The sequence below is a fragment of the Trichechus manatus genome, unplaced genomic scaffold (genome assembly GCF_000243295.1).
Source record: "Trichechus manatus latirostris isolate Lorelei unplaced genomic scaffold, TriManLat1.0 scaffold00027, whole genome shotgun sequence".
Taxonomy (NCBI): domain Eukaryota; kingdom Metazoa; phylum Chordata; class Mammalia; order Sirenia; family Trichechidae; genus Trichechus; species Trichechus manatus.
This window is the reverse complement of record NW_004443963.1, coordinates 13,723,241-13,736,139: the sequence shown is the minus strand read 5'-3', so window position 1 is coordinate 13,736,139 and position 12,899 is coordinate 13,723,241. Positions and strand designations below refer to the sequence as shown.

Here is a 12,899-nt window from a genome sequence, read left to right as displayed (position 1 = left end):
TGTCTCACTTCTTCCGCTAAATTCTAACAATAAGAATGTGAGTCCCAAGAGGGCAAGGAAACCTGAATCTCTCTTTAATAAGCAGATGGTTGACCTTGGTGATATCCACTTATCACTTTTCCTTTCTCATTTGAGGCCCTGAGAGGTGGGCTTCCTCTCCTCTATAAAAAATACTATAAAATTCCATGAATATACAATTTCTTAGAGAGCAAAGTATAAAAATGAAGTAGCTATAGGGCATTGTTGTTGTTAGGTGCCATCTATGGTTCCAGCTCATAGCAACCCTATGTACAACAGAACGAAACAGTGCCCAGGATAGAATAGCGGCACAACTTGAAGAATGTAATCAATGTCACTGAATTATATGTGTAGAAATTTTTGAGATGGTGCATGTTTTGTTATGTATATTTTCACCACAATAAAAAAATAAGCAAAAGAAAAAAAAGAATGTAAGCCCCAGGAGAAAAGGCGCGTAGGGCATCTCACCCACTGTTGTATCCCCAGAGCCCTACCTAACATGTACACACTCCACAAAGTAACTATTAAGAATAGCCTGACCTCTGCTTCTGGTCTGTTTTTGCTCTGGTCAGTCAATCCTCTATACTTTCTCGCCTGGATTCTTCCAAAATAAATATGATCACATCATTCCTCTTCTCAAAATCCTTGAGAAACTCCCATTTTCCAGAGTCTAAAATTCAAGCTGCATCCATGGCACTCAGGGCCTCTCCACTGGCCTCAGGCCACTTTGCCTACTTGGTTTCTTATGTTCTCTGCCCTGTTCCAGGGCCAGTCCCCCCAAACAAGCTGTGCTTCCTCACTCTTGGCCTCTGCTCCTCCACCCCTCCCCCTTTTTCTCTGGATGAAATTGCCTTTGGCCTTCAAGGCTGGGCTCCGACATCACCTCTTGACTTTCTTCCCACTTTGCTCTTTAACCAGTTGCCATCAAGTTGATTCCAACTCATGCAACCCCCATGTTGCAGAGTAGAACGATGCTCCACAGGATTTTCAAAGGCTGATTTTTCAGAAGTAGGTCGCCAGGCCTGTCTTCCAAGGCATCTCTGGGTGGACTGGAACCTCCAACCTTTGGGTTAGCAGTTGAGCGTGTTAACCATTTGCACCACCCAGGGACTCCCTTGGCTCATTAGCACCCATACTCCTCAGGCAAGCACCAGCCAGTCTAACCTTTGCTGTCAGGGTCTGGGTGGCTGCTGGTCTCTGGACTAGACTGAAAACATTCAAAGACAACTCGTCTTTCTGTCCAGCACAGCCCTCGGCACATAGTATGCTCTTTCTGCATTTTTATTTTATTACTTACACAGTTCTTCCTGTTTCGACAGGCTGTAACTATGATGTCTTTCTTTGACACTCTGCCCAGACCTGCAGCATCAGGTAATCAATCGCATGAACATCAGTTGGTGACACACAGCCATATATTGATGCCATTTGGAAACAAAACCTAGGAAGCTAGATTTTCTGCTAAGTAATTGGGTACGTGTTTCTCACACACGCACCAGACTGTGAGCTCCAAGTTGAAAGACCAGAGCAACCAAGTCTTAATGCCCTGGTGGTACAAAGGTTAACCACTTGGCTGCTAACCAAAAGGTCGGAGGTTCAAACCCAACCGGCAGCTCTGTGGGGAAAAAAAACCTGGCAATCTGCTTCTGTAAAGATTACAGCCAAGAAAACCTTATGGGGCAGTCCTACTGTCACATGGAGTCGCTGTGAGTTAGAATCCACTCAATAGCACCGAACAACAATGCCTCGCTGGGGCACCTGCCGGAGCTCCCATCACACAAACTGAACTAGAGGTGCCACAAAAAGGCACACAACTGTGGAACACAAGCCAGGGGTATGAGAGGCCTGGGAGCAGGGTGTCTTCTAATCCTGAGACCACACTAATCCCCAAAGGTTTTATTTAAAACACACGATGACTTTACCAGCATTTACGACTAGGGCCAGACAGGTGGCCAATAGCCTCAGGCTTCCATCTCCCTTCAGGGGGAATTGGAGCGTAGCCTCACTCTCCATGCTCCAAGCTGCCAGTGATTGCTTGGATGGCAATCCATGACGTGCTTTTGGTATGACAAGAGGGCTGGGTTTCACACCCAGTGTCTGCTTCTGTCCATGCTACTGGAATCTGTGTGCCCTGGGACAAGTCTGCATCTGCCCACAGCCTCCCCATCAGGAGGATGTCCAGAGTAGAGCAGATACTCTGTGAGGTCCATCCCAACAGTAAAGTGCTGATTGTGTCTTCTTGATATGGAACTTATCTCTCCAGGTGAAAAGCTGTTCTTAGCTGCCGTCGAGTTGGCCTCTGACTCACGGAGACCCCATGCGCAACAGAACAAATCACTACCTGGTCCTGCACCAACCCCATAATTGTTTGCAGATCGGTCTGCTGTGATCCGTGGGGTTTTCACTGGCTGATTTTAGGAAGTAGATTGCCAGGCCTTTCTTCCTAGTCTGTCTTAGTCTGGAAGCTCTACTGAAACCTGAAAAATAGGTCTAAACAAATGCTGGGTCCCAGGAATGACAACATTAATCTGGTCATGAGTTCCCATCCAAGTGTTCCAACTTTTCCCTTGGAGCAAAGTTCTTTCTATGTCACAGCAACTAAAATGCCTGCGCACCTACCAACCCTGGTGAGAAGCTGCAGGGGATATCGTGCCTACCCTTTGACCAAGTGGCATCAAAGGCTGGCCCCACCCAGTAACTTGTCAGGAAAATGATGCACTGAGCTAGTTCTGTGCCAAACACTGGAGATTCTCAAATCAGAACTGCCTAAAGAACTCTTCCAACAAATATGCATGCCCTGGCTGCCGACCCAGGGGTCTGACTCCATTGGCCTGGGTGGGGTCTGGACATCTGAATTTTGTCAAGAAGCCAAAGACAATACTGATGTGCACCCTAGTCGGAAACCAGCACACTAAGTGATTTTGGATTCTACCATCTTTTCAAAGACTGGGGATTTCCAAAGTTCTCCTGAGAGAAGGGAACAGAAAAGTTCATAAGAACTGCAGGGGATGAGGGTAGGGGGACTGAGCCCAGGGCTGGCTACCACAGAGTCAATTAAAACAAAAAAAAGTTACTGTCGAGTTAATTTCAACTTATGGCAACTCCACGTGGGTCAGAGTAGAACTGTGCTCCATATGGTTTTCAGTGACTGACATTTTGAAGGTGAGCAGTTCTTTCTTCCGAGGCGCCTCTGGATGGACTCAAACCACCAACCTTCTGGGTACCAACCGGACCATTTGCACCATCCAGGGACTCCCCACGGGGTCAATGGACTAGCCATATTCATGGTTTTGTGTTTCTGGACCAGATCACTCTTTCTAAACACCTTTGTTCTCAGGTTATCTCCCGCTCAAACGCCATGAAAGGCTTCCTTTGTATGTGGCAACGTTCTAAACTCCTTAGTCAGGCATTGAAGGTACCTTACAGGTTTGGCCTCAAACCATCTTCCCAGACTTAGAATCTATGCAAGGAGCCCAAACTGAAAGAGATCATCCCCACTAGATTGCAGGTTCCATGAGGACAAGGAGGGACCTTGTCTGTCTTGTTCACCTTGTGAACTAGAACCTGATCAAGATCCACAAGAGCAGGGACTGAGAACAGGGTCTGGCTCAAGGTGGGTGCTCACGATCCCCACCACTGGCCATCTAATTCCTCTCCTTTTTTTTCACATGATTAGTCAGGCCAGACCCTTCCTTCCGCCTCATATCCCCTCAGCCCTGGAGGCCATTAATTGGTGAACAGTTCCTACATCCCCAGCCCCGCCTGTTCCTCTCTGTTGCACTGACTTTATTCTTACCACACTCAGCTTTATACTGCATTATTTTGGACTCCCTGAGGCCAGGGGGTGTGCTTTATTCAGCTGTCAACCCTCAGCGCCTCAACACAGGGCCTGCAGCCACCAGGTGCTCCATCAGTGTTGGTGAGGACTGAGGGGCCTGACCTGGGCTGAGATTCCTCCCAGTGGAGTCCTGTGTGGTTTTCACCCCCAGCGACTCCACTCTACGGAAGACAGCACTCTGGAGCCCAAAAAGGAGAGGATGTGCCTGAGAAAGTAAGTGTCTCTGCTACCTTTGCGCTTCTGCTCCGGGAAGCAGTATTCATTTTAGTATTTAAAAACAAGGACTCTGGAGCCAGCTAGTCTAGGTTTGAAATCCATCTCCACCACTTCCTGGATCTATGACCTTTCACAAGTTGTTTGGTGTGCTTCAGTGTCTTCATCTGTAAAATGAGGATATTAATAAAACCAGTTGCCGTCGACTCCTACTCATGGTGACCCCACGTGTGTCCGAGGAGAACTGGGCTCCATACAGTTTTCAGTGGCTGATTTTTCATAAGTAGATTGCCAGGACTTTCTTCTGAGTTGCCTCTGGGTGGACTCAAACTTCCAACCTTTGGTTACCAGCCGAGTGTGTTAGTCATTTGCACCACCCAGGGACTCTGGCAATATTAATGGTCCCTACTTTGTAGCAATGATGTAAAGATGAAAATGTTATAGATGTAAAATACTGGGAACAATGCCCAGCACATAGCATTTGCTCAATAAATGTTTTGTTGTTGTTAGTGTGATGCACCTAGATGAGCAGAGCGCGCTCCATAACCTCCTGGGATCCAATGGTAGTCAAAGACGTAGGTTCCGAGCTTCGAGGTTCTTAACACCCACTGAATCACCCAATTGTAATTGTTCAGTTGCCCCTCTTTCCTGCTAGATTTTGTGCTTCCATTTCCTCAGGAAACTGAGGCACAGCGAGGTCATAGAGCCAGAGCTCCACCCAAGTAAAACCCCGGTCAGCCTGGCTCATGCTGTATCCCTGGGCCTCGCACGGGGCCTGGCCGCAGTCAAGTTGGAGCTCCATAGACCTGTCTGCTTCCTGGTGTCCCTGTTACACCCTTGCCCTCTAGAGTCTCTTCTCCACACAGCAGCCACAGTGCTCCTGTTAAAACCCAGGTCAGAGGATATCACTACTGAGCTTGACATTTTCCAGTGCTTTCCATCTCATTCAGATAAAAGCCAAACCCTTACAGAGCCCGGAAGAGCCTGCACCTTGTGGCCTCTATTTACCTCTCTGGCCTCACTTCCTACGCTCCCTTCCACATTCCCCCAGCCCTGACTTGGCTCGTGGCTCATTGGCAGCTCCCGAAACACGCCAAGCAGCCTCCTACTTCCAGGTGTTAACACTGGCTGTTCCCTTTGCCTGGAATGCTCTTCTCCCAGATAGCCTCATGCCTGCCTCGCTCTCCTGCTTTGGGCCTTTGTTCAAAGATAAGCCTCTCAGAGAGTTTTTCCCTGATAAACCAAAAAAACAAAAACAAAAACCCACTGCCGTCAAGTTATTCTGACTCATAGCGACCCTATAGGACAGAGTAGAACTGCCCCATACGGTTTCCAAGGAGCACCTGGTGGATTTGAACTGCCGGCCTTTTGGTTAGCAGCCATAGCTCTTAACCACTACGCCACCAGGGTTTCCTTTCCCTGAAAATCCTACTCAAAATTGCAATCTTGCCCCACCCTACCCTCTATATCCTCCTTCCCAGATTTATTTTTCTCCCTAACATCCATTACCTTATCATATACTTTATAATTTACTTATTACTATACATTTCCCTTACTATACTTACTGTCTGTCCTCCCGACTACCCCCACACACTAGAATATAAACTCCACGAAGGCAGGGATTTGTTTTGTTCACTGTTGTACCCCCAATGCCTGTGGTAGGTATTCAGTAAGTATTTGGATGGATGGACGGATGAATGGACAGACAGGTGGATGGATGGATGGATGGATGGATGGATACATGGGTAGGTGAATGGATGGACGGACAGATAATGGATGGATGGATGGGTGGATAGATGGACAGATGGACAGATGGAGGATGGATGGGTGGATGGGTGGATGGACCGACAGACAGGTGGGTGGATGGACAGATTTGAGGCTTCCTTGGCCACCAGCCATTGCTAGTGATGGAAATGGTTTTCCATGAACACACAGTAGGGATCCCGCAGTCAGTTTGCTGGAGCCCCAGATATTACAGTGTTGGGTGAGGTAGTTCTTCGACTTCATATGCCCAGCCATTGTCTGTCTTGTTCACTGACAGACCAGGCACGGTTGCCTGGCACAAAGGTGCTCAGTGGTTATTTGGGCATCGAATCTGGATGAATGGTCCATCTAGAAGTGCACACAGTGTGCAGGGAGGGCCCACAGAGCTAACTGGTAGAGGACAAGGCCAAGAATTGCTGAAGGCGTGTAGCAGAATCGGATGTCCCAGCTTCTTCCCCACAAGACCACCCTCCCCCATGGCCCACCCTCCCAGGAGAGGTAAGTGCATTCATCAGGGCTCCCACCCGCACCCTGTCCTGGTTCCATAGGTTTACCTCCCCTCGTTGTTAATGGCATCTTTGAGGTCTGTCTCCCCTGCTGTCCCTAAGTGCCATTAGGGCACAGACTGTCTTCCATGGTGTCCTCGTGCCCTGCCAGGGCCTGGCCGAAGCTGCTGCTCATAACAGGCAAAGGAAGGGGTGGATGAGACACTTTGGAATATGGGTCCCAGGGTCTCATAGTTTCCCAAAAAAGACAATCTGCCCTTGGTTATTAAGAAGATAGAAAATGTGCCCAAGGGGGTAAAATTCTATTGATGTTATAAAGTAAGAAAACACCTCACCCTTTAAAGCAGTGGTTCCCCAAACTCATCTGCACGTTAGAATCACCTGAAGATCTTTTCAAAATCCCATAGTCCAGGCCATAACCCAGATAAATTAAATCACAATCACTGGGGGGTGAGACCTGGACATCAGTAGTTTTTGAAGCTTCCCAGGTGATTCCAATGTGCAGACAAGTCTGGGAACCACTTGCTAAATCCTTGGCCAACATCTGTTGAACAAATGAATGAATGAATTTATAAAGCTTCATATCACCAGTAAAGGCTTATGTGCCCCTGTGTGGGTCTCAGTCAGTGACCTTGGCTGCCCATTCACGTTCTTCTCTCTTGACAAAATTAAAGGTGATTTTTAAAAATCTCCTTTATTTTCCAGTAGGAGTTTTCTTGTTTCAGTTTTTATAGCTGGCTGTTTAACTCCTCTAAATAGGAGAGTCTAAAAATCTAAACCATTTTTCAAATAAGCTTCCTTTCCCAATCATTTGAAATGTCACCTTGGTCATGCAATGCCACATTCGTGTCAATCAACACACATTTATTGCACAGTCGCTGTGAGTCGTGATTGACTTGATGGCAACGGGTTTTGGTTTACTGTGTGCCAAGAGCTGCTGGATGCTGGGGAGACAGCAGAGAGCAGAATGACCACAGCATACAAGGAGACAGACAGTGAGCACATACACACATTGTAAACTCCTTGAAAGAAAAGAACAGGAGGGACCTAATTAAAGTTAGGGCTGTTGGGGAAATCGTCTCTCTGAAGAAATGACAGTTGTACCTGTGTATTTGTTTGTCTATTTGTTTAACCTTCCCTCTTCCCCCCACTCCATGAAGACCCAGACTGTTGTTAGCTGTCCTACTGACCGAGACCCCCTGCCTAAAGGGATTAGACTGTTGTGATCTGTAGGGTTTTCATTGGCTGATTTTTGGAAATAGATTGCCAGGCCTTTCTTCCTAGTCTGTCTTAGTCGGGAAGCTTCCCTGACACCTGTTCAGCATCATAGCAACACCCAAGCCTCCATTGACAGATGGGTGGTCGCTGTGCATGAGGTGCACTGGCAGGGAATCAAACCCAGATCTCCCCCACGAAGGGTGAGAATTCTACCACTGAGCCAGACTCCATCTGCATTCTTTGCCCCTTCCTACGTGGGTTCCTTGCAAGGCCCTGCCCAGGAACCCTGGGACAGGCCCGGCTCCCTTCTGCAGCAGCTGCTCATAGTTCTGGGTGTACCGGCTTAGCTGCCACTCCAGCTCCTTAGCATATGCCCTCAGTTCCTCAGCCATCTGGGCCTTTGCACCCTCCTCCAGGTGCTTCCAGTTCTGCAAGAGGCTGTCCATGTCTTGCATAAGTGAGAAGCCAGCCCCAGCAGCACCCATTACCCAGTCGTCCTTGGTCATGGCCAGGGCTGTTCTCTCAAAGGCTTTCTGTGCCTCTCTGCACCTCCAGAAGGGGATTTGGCCCATAGCTAAAAAATTCTTGTCCACATCCCTGAAGCCAGAGATGGCTTTGACCACATCATAGGAATGCAGGTCCTTGATGCTGTTGACAACACACACAACCCAGCAGCTTTGACTTCAGGCAACTGTAGTCCCCCAAAAGCCTCGCACCCAGACGTTGTGATAGGCACCAGTCTGCTGGCTTCTTCTCTTGCTGCTGAATTGCTTCTATTTTCTAAGACATACTTCAGTGCTGGTGACGGTCACTGCTGCCCCAGCCCCAGCCCAGCTGCTGAGACCATCAGACACCCTCCTGCTGTCACAGGTGCTAGGGCCAAACCCATGATGCTCATGACTCCAGGGACAGCCCCCGTGGAGTTGGCCACCAGGCTGGTCTTGGTGAACATCTCATGGGCTGTGTCAGCTTGGTCTTTACTGGTGTGAAGTCTATTGATGGCCTTGTCCAGCTTAAACTTCAACAAGGAAAGAGGTAAGAGGGATGTTTTCTCCTCGCTCAGATTTGCATCTGGCATGGAGACTCCCTCTCATGGCATCAGCTCTTCAAATAACATGTAGTAGAACACATTGGCCTCCACCCTGTTGACAGTCCATATCAAGCAGTTAGTTTTCCACCTCTGGGGCACGTTCACCAGTGAGGCTGCAAGCTTCTAGGTAACCTGAGTCCTCAAATGCATTCAGGAAACACAGCACGGAGATCAGGCACATGTAGGGGGCACTGGGACAAAGGGTTCCCCTGTGTGGACTGGGACCCCTCAGTGGCCGAACATTTATAATAGACCACTGTTCAAGCATCTCTGCATGTCAGGACCTTTTCCAGTCAGCAATGGACCGCTCAAGGTGCCTGGGTAGCACAAACAGTACGTACTCAGCTCTACCCTAAAGGTTGGTGGTTCAACCCAGCAGCACTGCAGAAGAAAGTCCTGCTGATCTGCTTCTGTAAAGATTACAGCCAAGAAAAACCTATGGAGCAGTTCTATTCTGTAACACATTGGGTTGCCAAGAGTCAGACATGACTTCACATCAACAGGTTTGGGTTTGTGTGTGTGTGTATTTTTTTTTAACATGAACCACTCTCACCCAAATGCGGGTGGACACTGATGTGACGAATAAAACATAACTTAAAAACATTACTGACTTTTTTTGTCAAGTGTTTTCTTAATGTATAAACATATACTAACTTAAGTGCAATTCAATTAAGGAAGATGAGAATACTAAGAGTGATGAAGGGGATGTTTTGAAAATTCTTTTTTCTATGTTAAAAATAGATTCACCTGGAAATTGTGTCTGCTTCTGGGGAAGGGATCTGAGGGCTAGGGAAAGGAGTTTGAGGGAAACTTGCTTTTTACAATTTGCTCTTTTGTTCCTTTTACATTTTGCATCATGTGCCTGTATTATAGCTATTTAAAAAATAATAAACTACAATTTCCAAAGAAAAGGCTGGGGAGACCTCCAACGAGACAAGCAAACATCACCCCTTTCATAGGAGAGGGATCATGTGTTGTTCATATGACCAAAAAACAAAACAACCCATTGCCATTGAATCAATTCCAACTCATGGTGACCCCATGCATTACAGAGTAGAACTGCTCCATAGAGTTTTCTTGGCTGTAGTTGGTTAGCAGTCGAGTGCAGACAATTTGTGACACCCTGGGACCCATTCATTTGACAGTGCTGTGTATTTTGAAAACTGAAAATAGAGTTTTAACGAAAGGATAGCCATCCTTAGAAACAGTGGAATCTACTCCACTCATTTGTTAACAGGCAAGTAGAAGCACACAAGTGTTAAGGGTGGCTATGAGCTGGAATTGACTCAATGGCAATGATGTTTTTGCTTTTCTTTGCTTCTAAGTAAATTAATTTGTATAGGATTTGGGGATCCCAAAGCAGATAACATTGGCCTGGGCAAGATGCCACAATCAACTTCCCACAGCATGTAACACAGTGTGACTTGTATGACCCTTGAGTTTGTTCCTGTCTATCTCCTTACTGAGCATCTACAACGGCCTGGCCATAGACTTAAGGGATGGTGGAGAGTGTGCTACAAGAAAGAAGGCAGGGCTTGCGAGCAAAGTATACTGGGACCAGGCAGCCCCAAGTCCCCACAGCAACTGTTGATAATGGCCTTAGGGCCCTCTGCTCTCTGGGCAAGGCCATCAGCCGCCTCAGGTGGACCAGCCTGGCTGACCCCTTCCCAGGGAAGCAAGAGGCGCCTTCTGACATCTTTCCCATATTCAAGTCACTCTTAAAAAAGGCTTAATCAGGGTTTTGTTTGGGCCATTTCTGTGCCTAGGATTTGAACCCCTCCCCAGCTTAAATCTTAGAGCTCTGGGATGTTACAGGTGGAAGCCCATCAAGATTATCTGTCACACAGATGGCAAAGAGGCACAAACTCCCTGTTGTTGTTGACAGGGGCATCTAAAGTATGGCTCGAGAAGAGCCACGATGCTGCATCTAGGATCTTCGAGGAGTGCTGCAATTGACCAGTGATGCTTCATGAAGAGCCAACACACAGGAAGTGGCCACCTGCCCCACTGTTGCCATCAATGAGTCTAACCTTCTCTTTTACAGAGGAAAAACTAGCCCAAGAAGGGAGGTGATTTTCCCTGGATTATAATCCAGTTAGTGATGGAAGTAGGGTAAAAATCTAGGACTCCAGCTTTCCAGAATCCTCTCATCTGCCTCATCTTGTGGTTGAGGCCAACATTCGCCTGTGAAAGGACAAAACATCTCTCTGCCTTCATCCAAAGAAGAAAGATGAACATGCACTGGTACATCTGATGTGTCCCAATTAACTTGAGTCCAAGTAGAGTTCATCGGTCAGCAGTCAATTAAATGACTTACTTTGAGCAATCTCAGGCTTGATGGGTGCTGTGGAGAGGAGTTTAGAGAGTGGTTTTTATCCATTTTCCTATTCTAAGTATTTTATTTAAGTGGGATCATTCAATATTATCCTTTTGTGTTTGACTTATTTCACTTAGCATAATGTTTTCAAGGTGCATCCATGTCATAGCATCTCTCAGAACTTTCTTTCTCTCTATGGCTGAATAGTAAATATTATATGTATATACCACATTTTGTTTATCCATTCATCTGTTGAGGGACACTGGGGTTGTTTCCACCTTTTGGCTATTGTGAATAGTGCTGCAGTGAACGTTGGTGTACAGATTGGCAAGACACTTTGGAAAAATTCGTATTACATATTAAGTCACAAAAGTCTTCTGATAATTATCCAATAGCCCAACAATAGGCACAAAAATGATCGGGACCATATTAGTTGTAAAATTATGAACTTGGAAGCAGGATGCTCATCCTGTCCAGCTCTCTACCCAGCTCTAACATCTGATGGGAACTGTCCAACCTCTGTTTAACCCTTAGAGAGATGAAGAGCTCATTGGTTTTTGTGTGTTTGTTTGAACCTGGCAGGCCATATTGCACAGCAACTTTTGTTTAAATGTTCTTTCATATGCTGCAGATTCTTTTGTTGCTCAAAAATCACTTCAAATGTATTTTTTATATGTTCTTGGTGTTAGGTGCCATCAAGTTGGTTCTAACTCATAGCGACCCCATGTACAACAGAAAAAAAACACTGCCTGGTCCTGCACCATCATCACAACTATTGTTATACTTGAGCCCATTGTTGTAGCCACTGTGTCAATCCATCTTGTTGAGGGTCTTCCTCTATTTTGCTGATCCTCGCCTTATCAAGCATGATGTCCTCCTTCTCCAGGGACTGGTCCCTCCTGATAACATGTCCAAAGTACATGAGATGAAGTCTTGCCATCCTTGGTTCTAAGGAGCCTTCCAAGACAGATTTGTTCATTCTTCTGGCAGTCTATGGTATATTCAATATTCTTCACCAACACCATAATTCAAAGGTGTCAATTCTTTTTCAGTCTTCCTTATTCATTGTCCAACTTTTGCATACAATTATATACAAGTTGACAAAAGACAAACCAGTTGCCATGGAGTAAACTCCAACTCATGGCTACCCCATGTATGTCAGAGTAGAACTGTGCTCCACAGGGTTTTCAATGGCTGCAATCTTTTGGAAGTAGATTGCCAGGGCTTTCTTTTGAGGTGCCTCCAACTGGAGTCAAACCACCAAACATTTGGTTAGTGTCTTTTGATAAAAACCACCCTAATACTACCAGAGCATAACTATCAATTTTATTAATTTACTTCCTGTTATTTTTCAAAAGCATATGCTTTTTCACATGGCTTTTATAATATAATTGTGTGTTCTATTTTTTTATATGAAATATTATGCAGGAGCCCTGGTGGCACAGTGATTAAGAGCTTGGCTGCTAACCAATAGGTCGGCAATTCAACTTGATGGCAACGGGTTTGGTTTGGTTTTTGTTTAATATCATACAAATATTTTCCAAATTGCTATACAGTTGTCATAACTACTATTTTTGAGATTCTATGCCATTTTATCAAGAAGAGACATACCATAATGTTTATTGAAACACTCCCTTATTGGGGGACATTGGGAGTCTTAATTTTTTTTAATAAACTTTATTTTTCAAAATAGTTTTAGGTTTACAAAGAAATTGGGCAGAAAGAGCAAAGAGTTTCCATATACTCGCTCTCCCCCTACCCACAATTTGTTATTATTTACATCTTTCACTAATGTGGTACATTTGTTAAAATTGATGTACTGATATTAATACATTATTATTAAGTGAAGTCCATAGTTTACATTATGGTTCACTCTTCGTGTTGTACAATTCTATGGATTTTGACAAATGCATAATGTCATGTGTCCACCATTACAGT

General features: G+C 45.8%; 1 protein-coding gene across 1 annotated transcript; it reads right to left on the bottom strand.

Annotated features, from left to right (window-relative positions):
• Positions 1-6,667: 6,667 nt before the first annotated feature.
• Positions 6,668-11,024, bottom strand: APOL5 (apolipoprotein L5). The gene is given in 4 exon segments (XM_023728908.1): positions 6,668-6,880; positions 7,809-8,212; positions 8,215-8,767; positions 10,962-11,024. Coding segments are annotated over 4 exon segments (1,233 nt in total).
• Between the last annotated feature and the right edge of the window lie 1,875 nt (positions 11,025-12,899).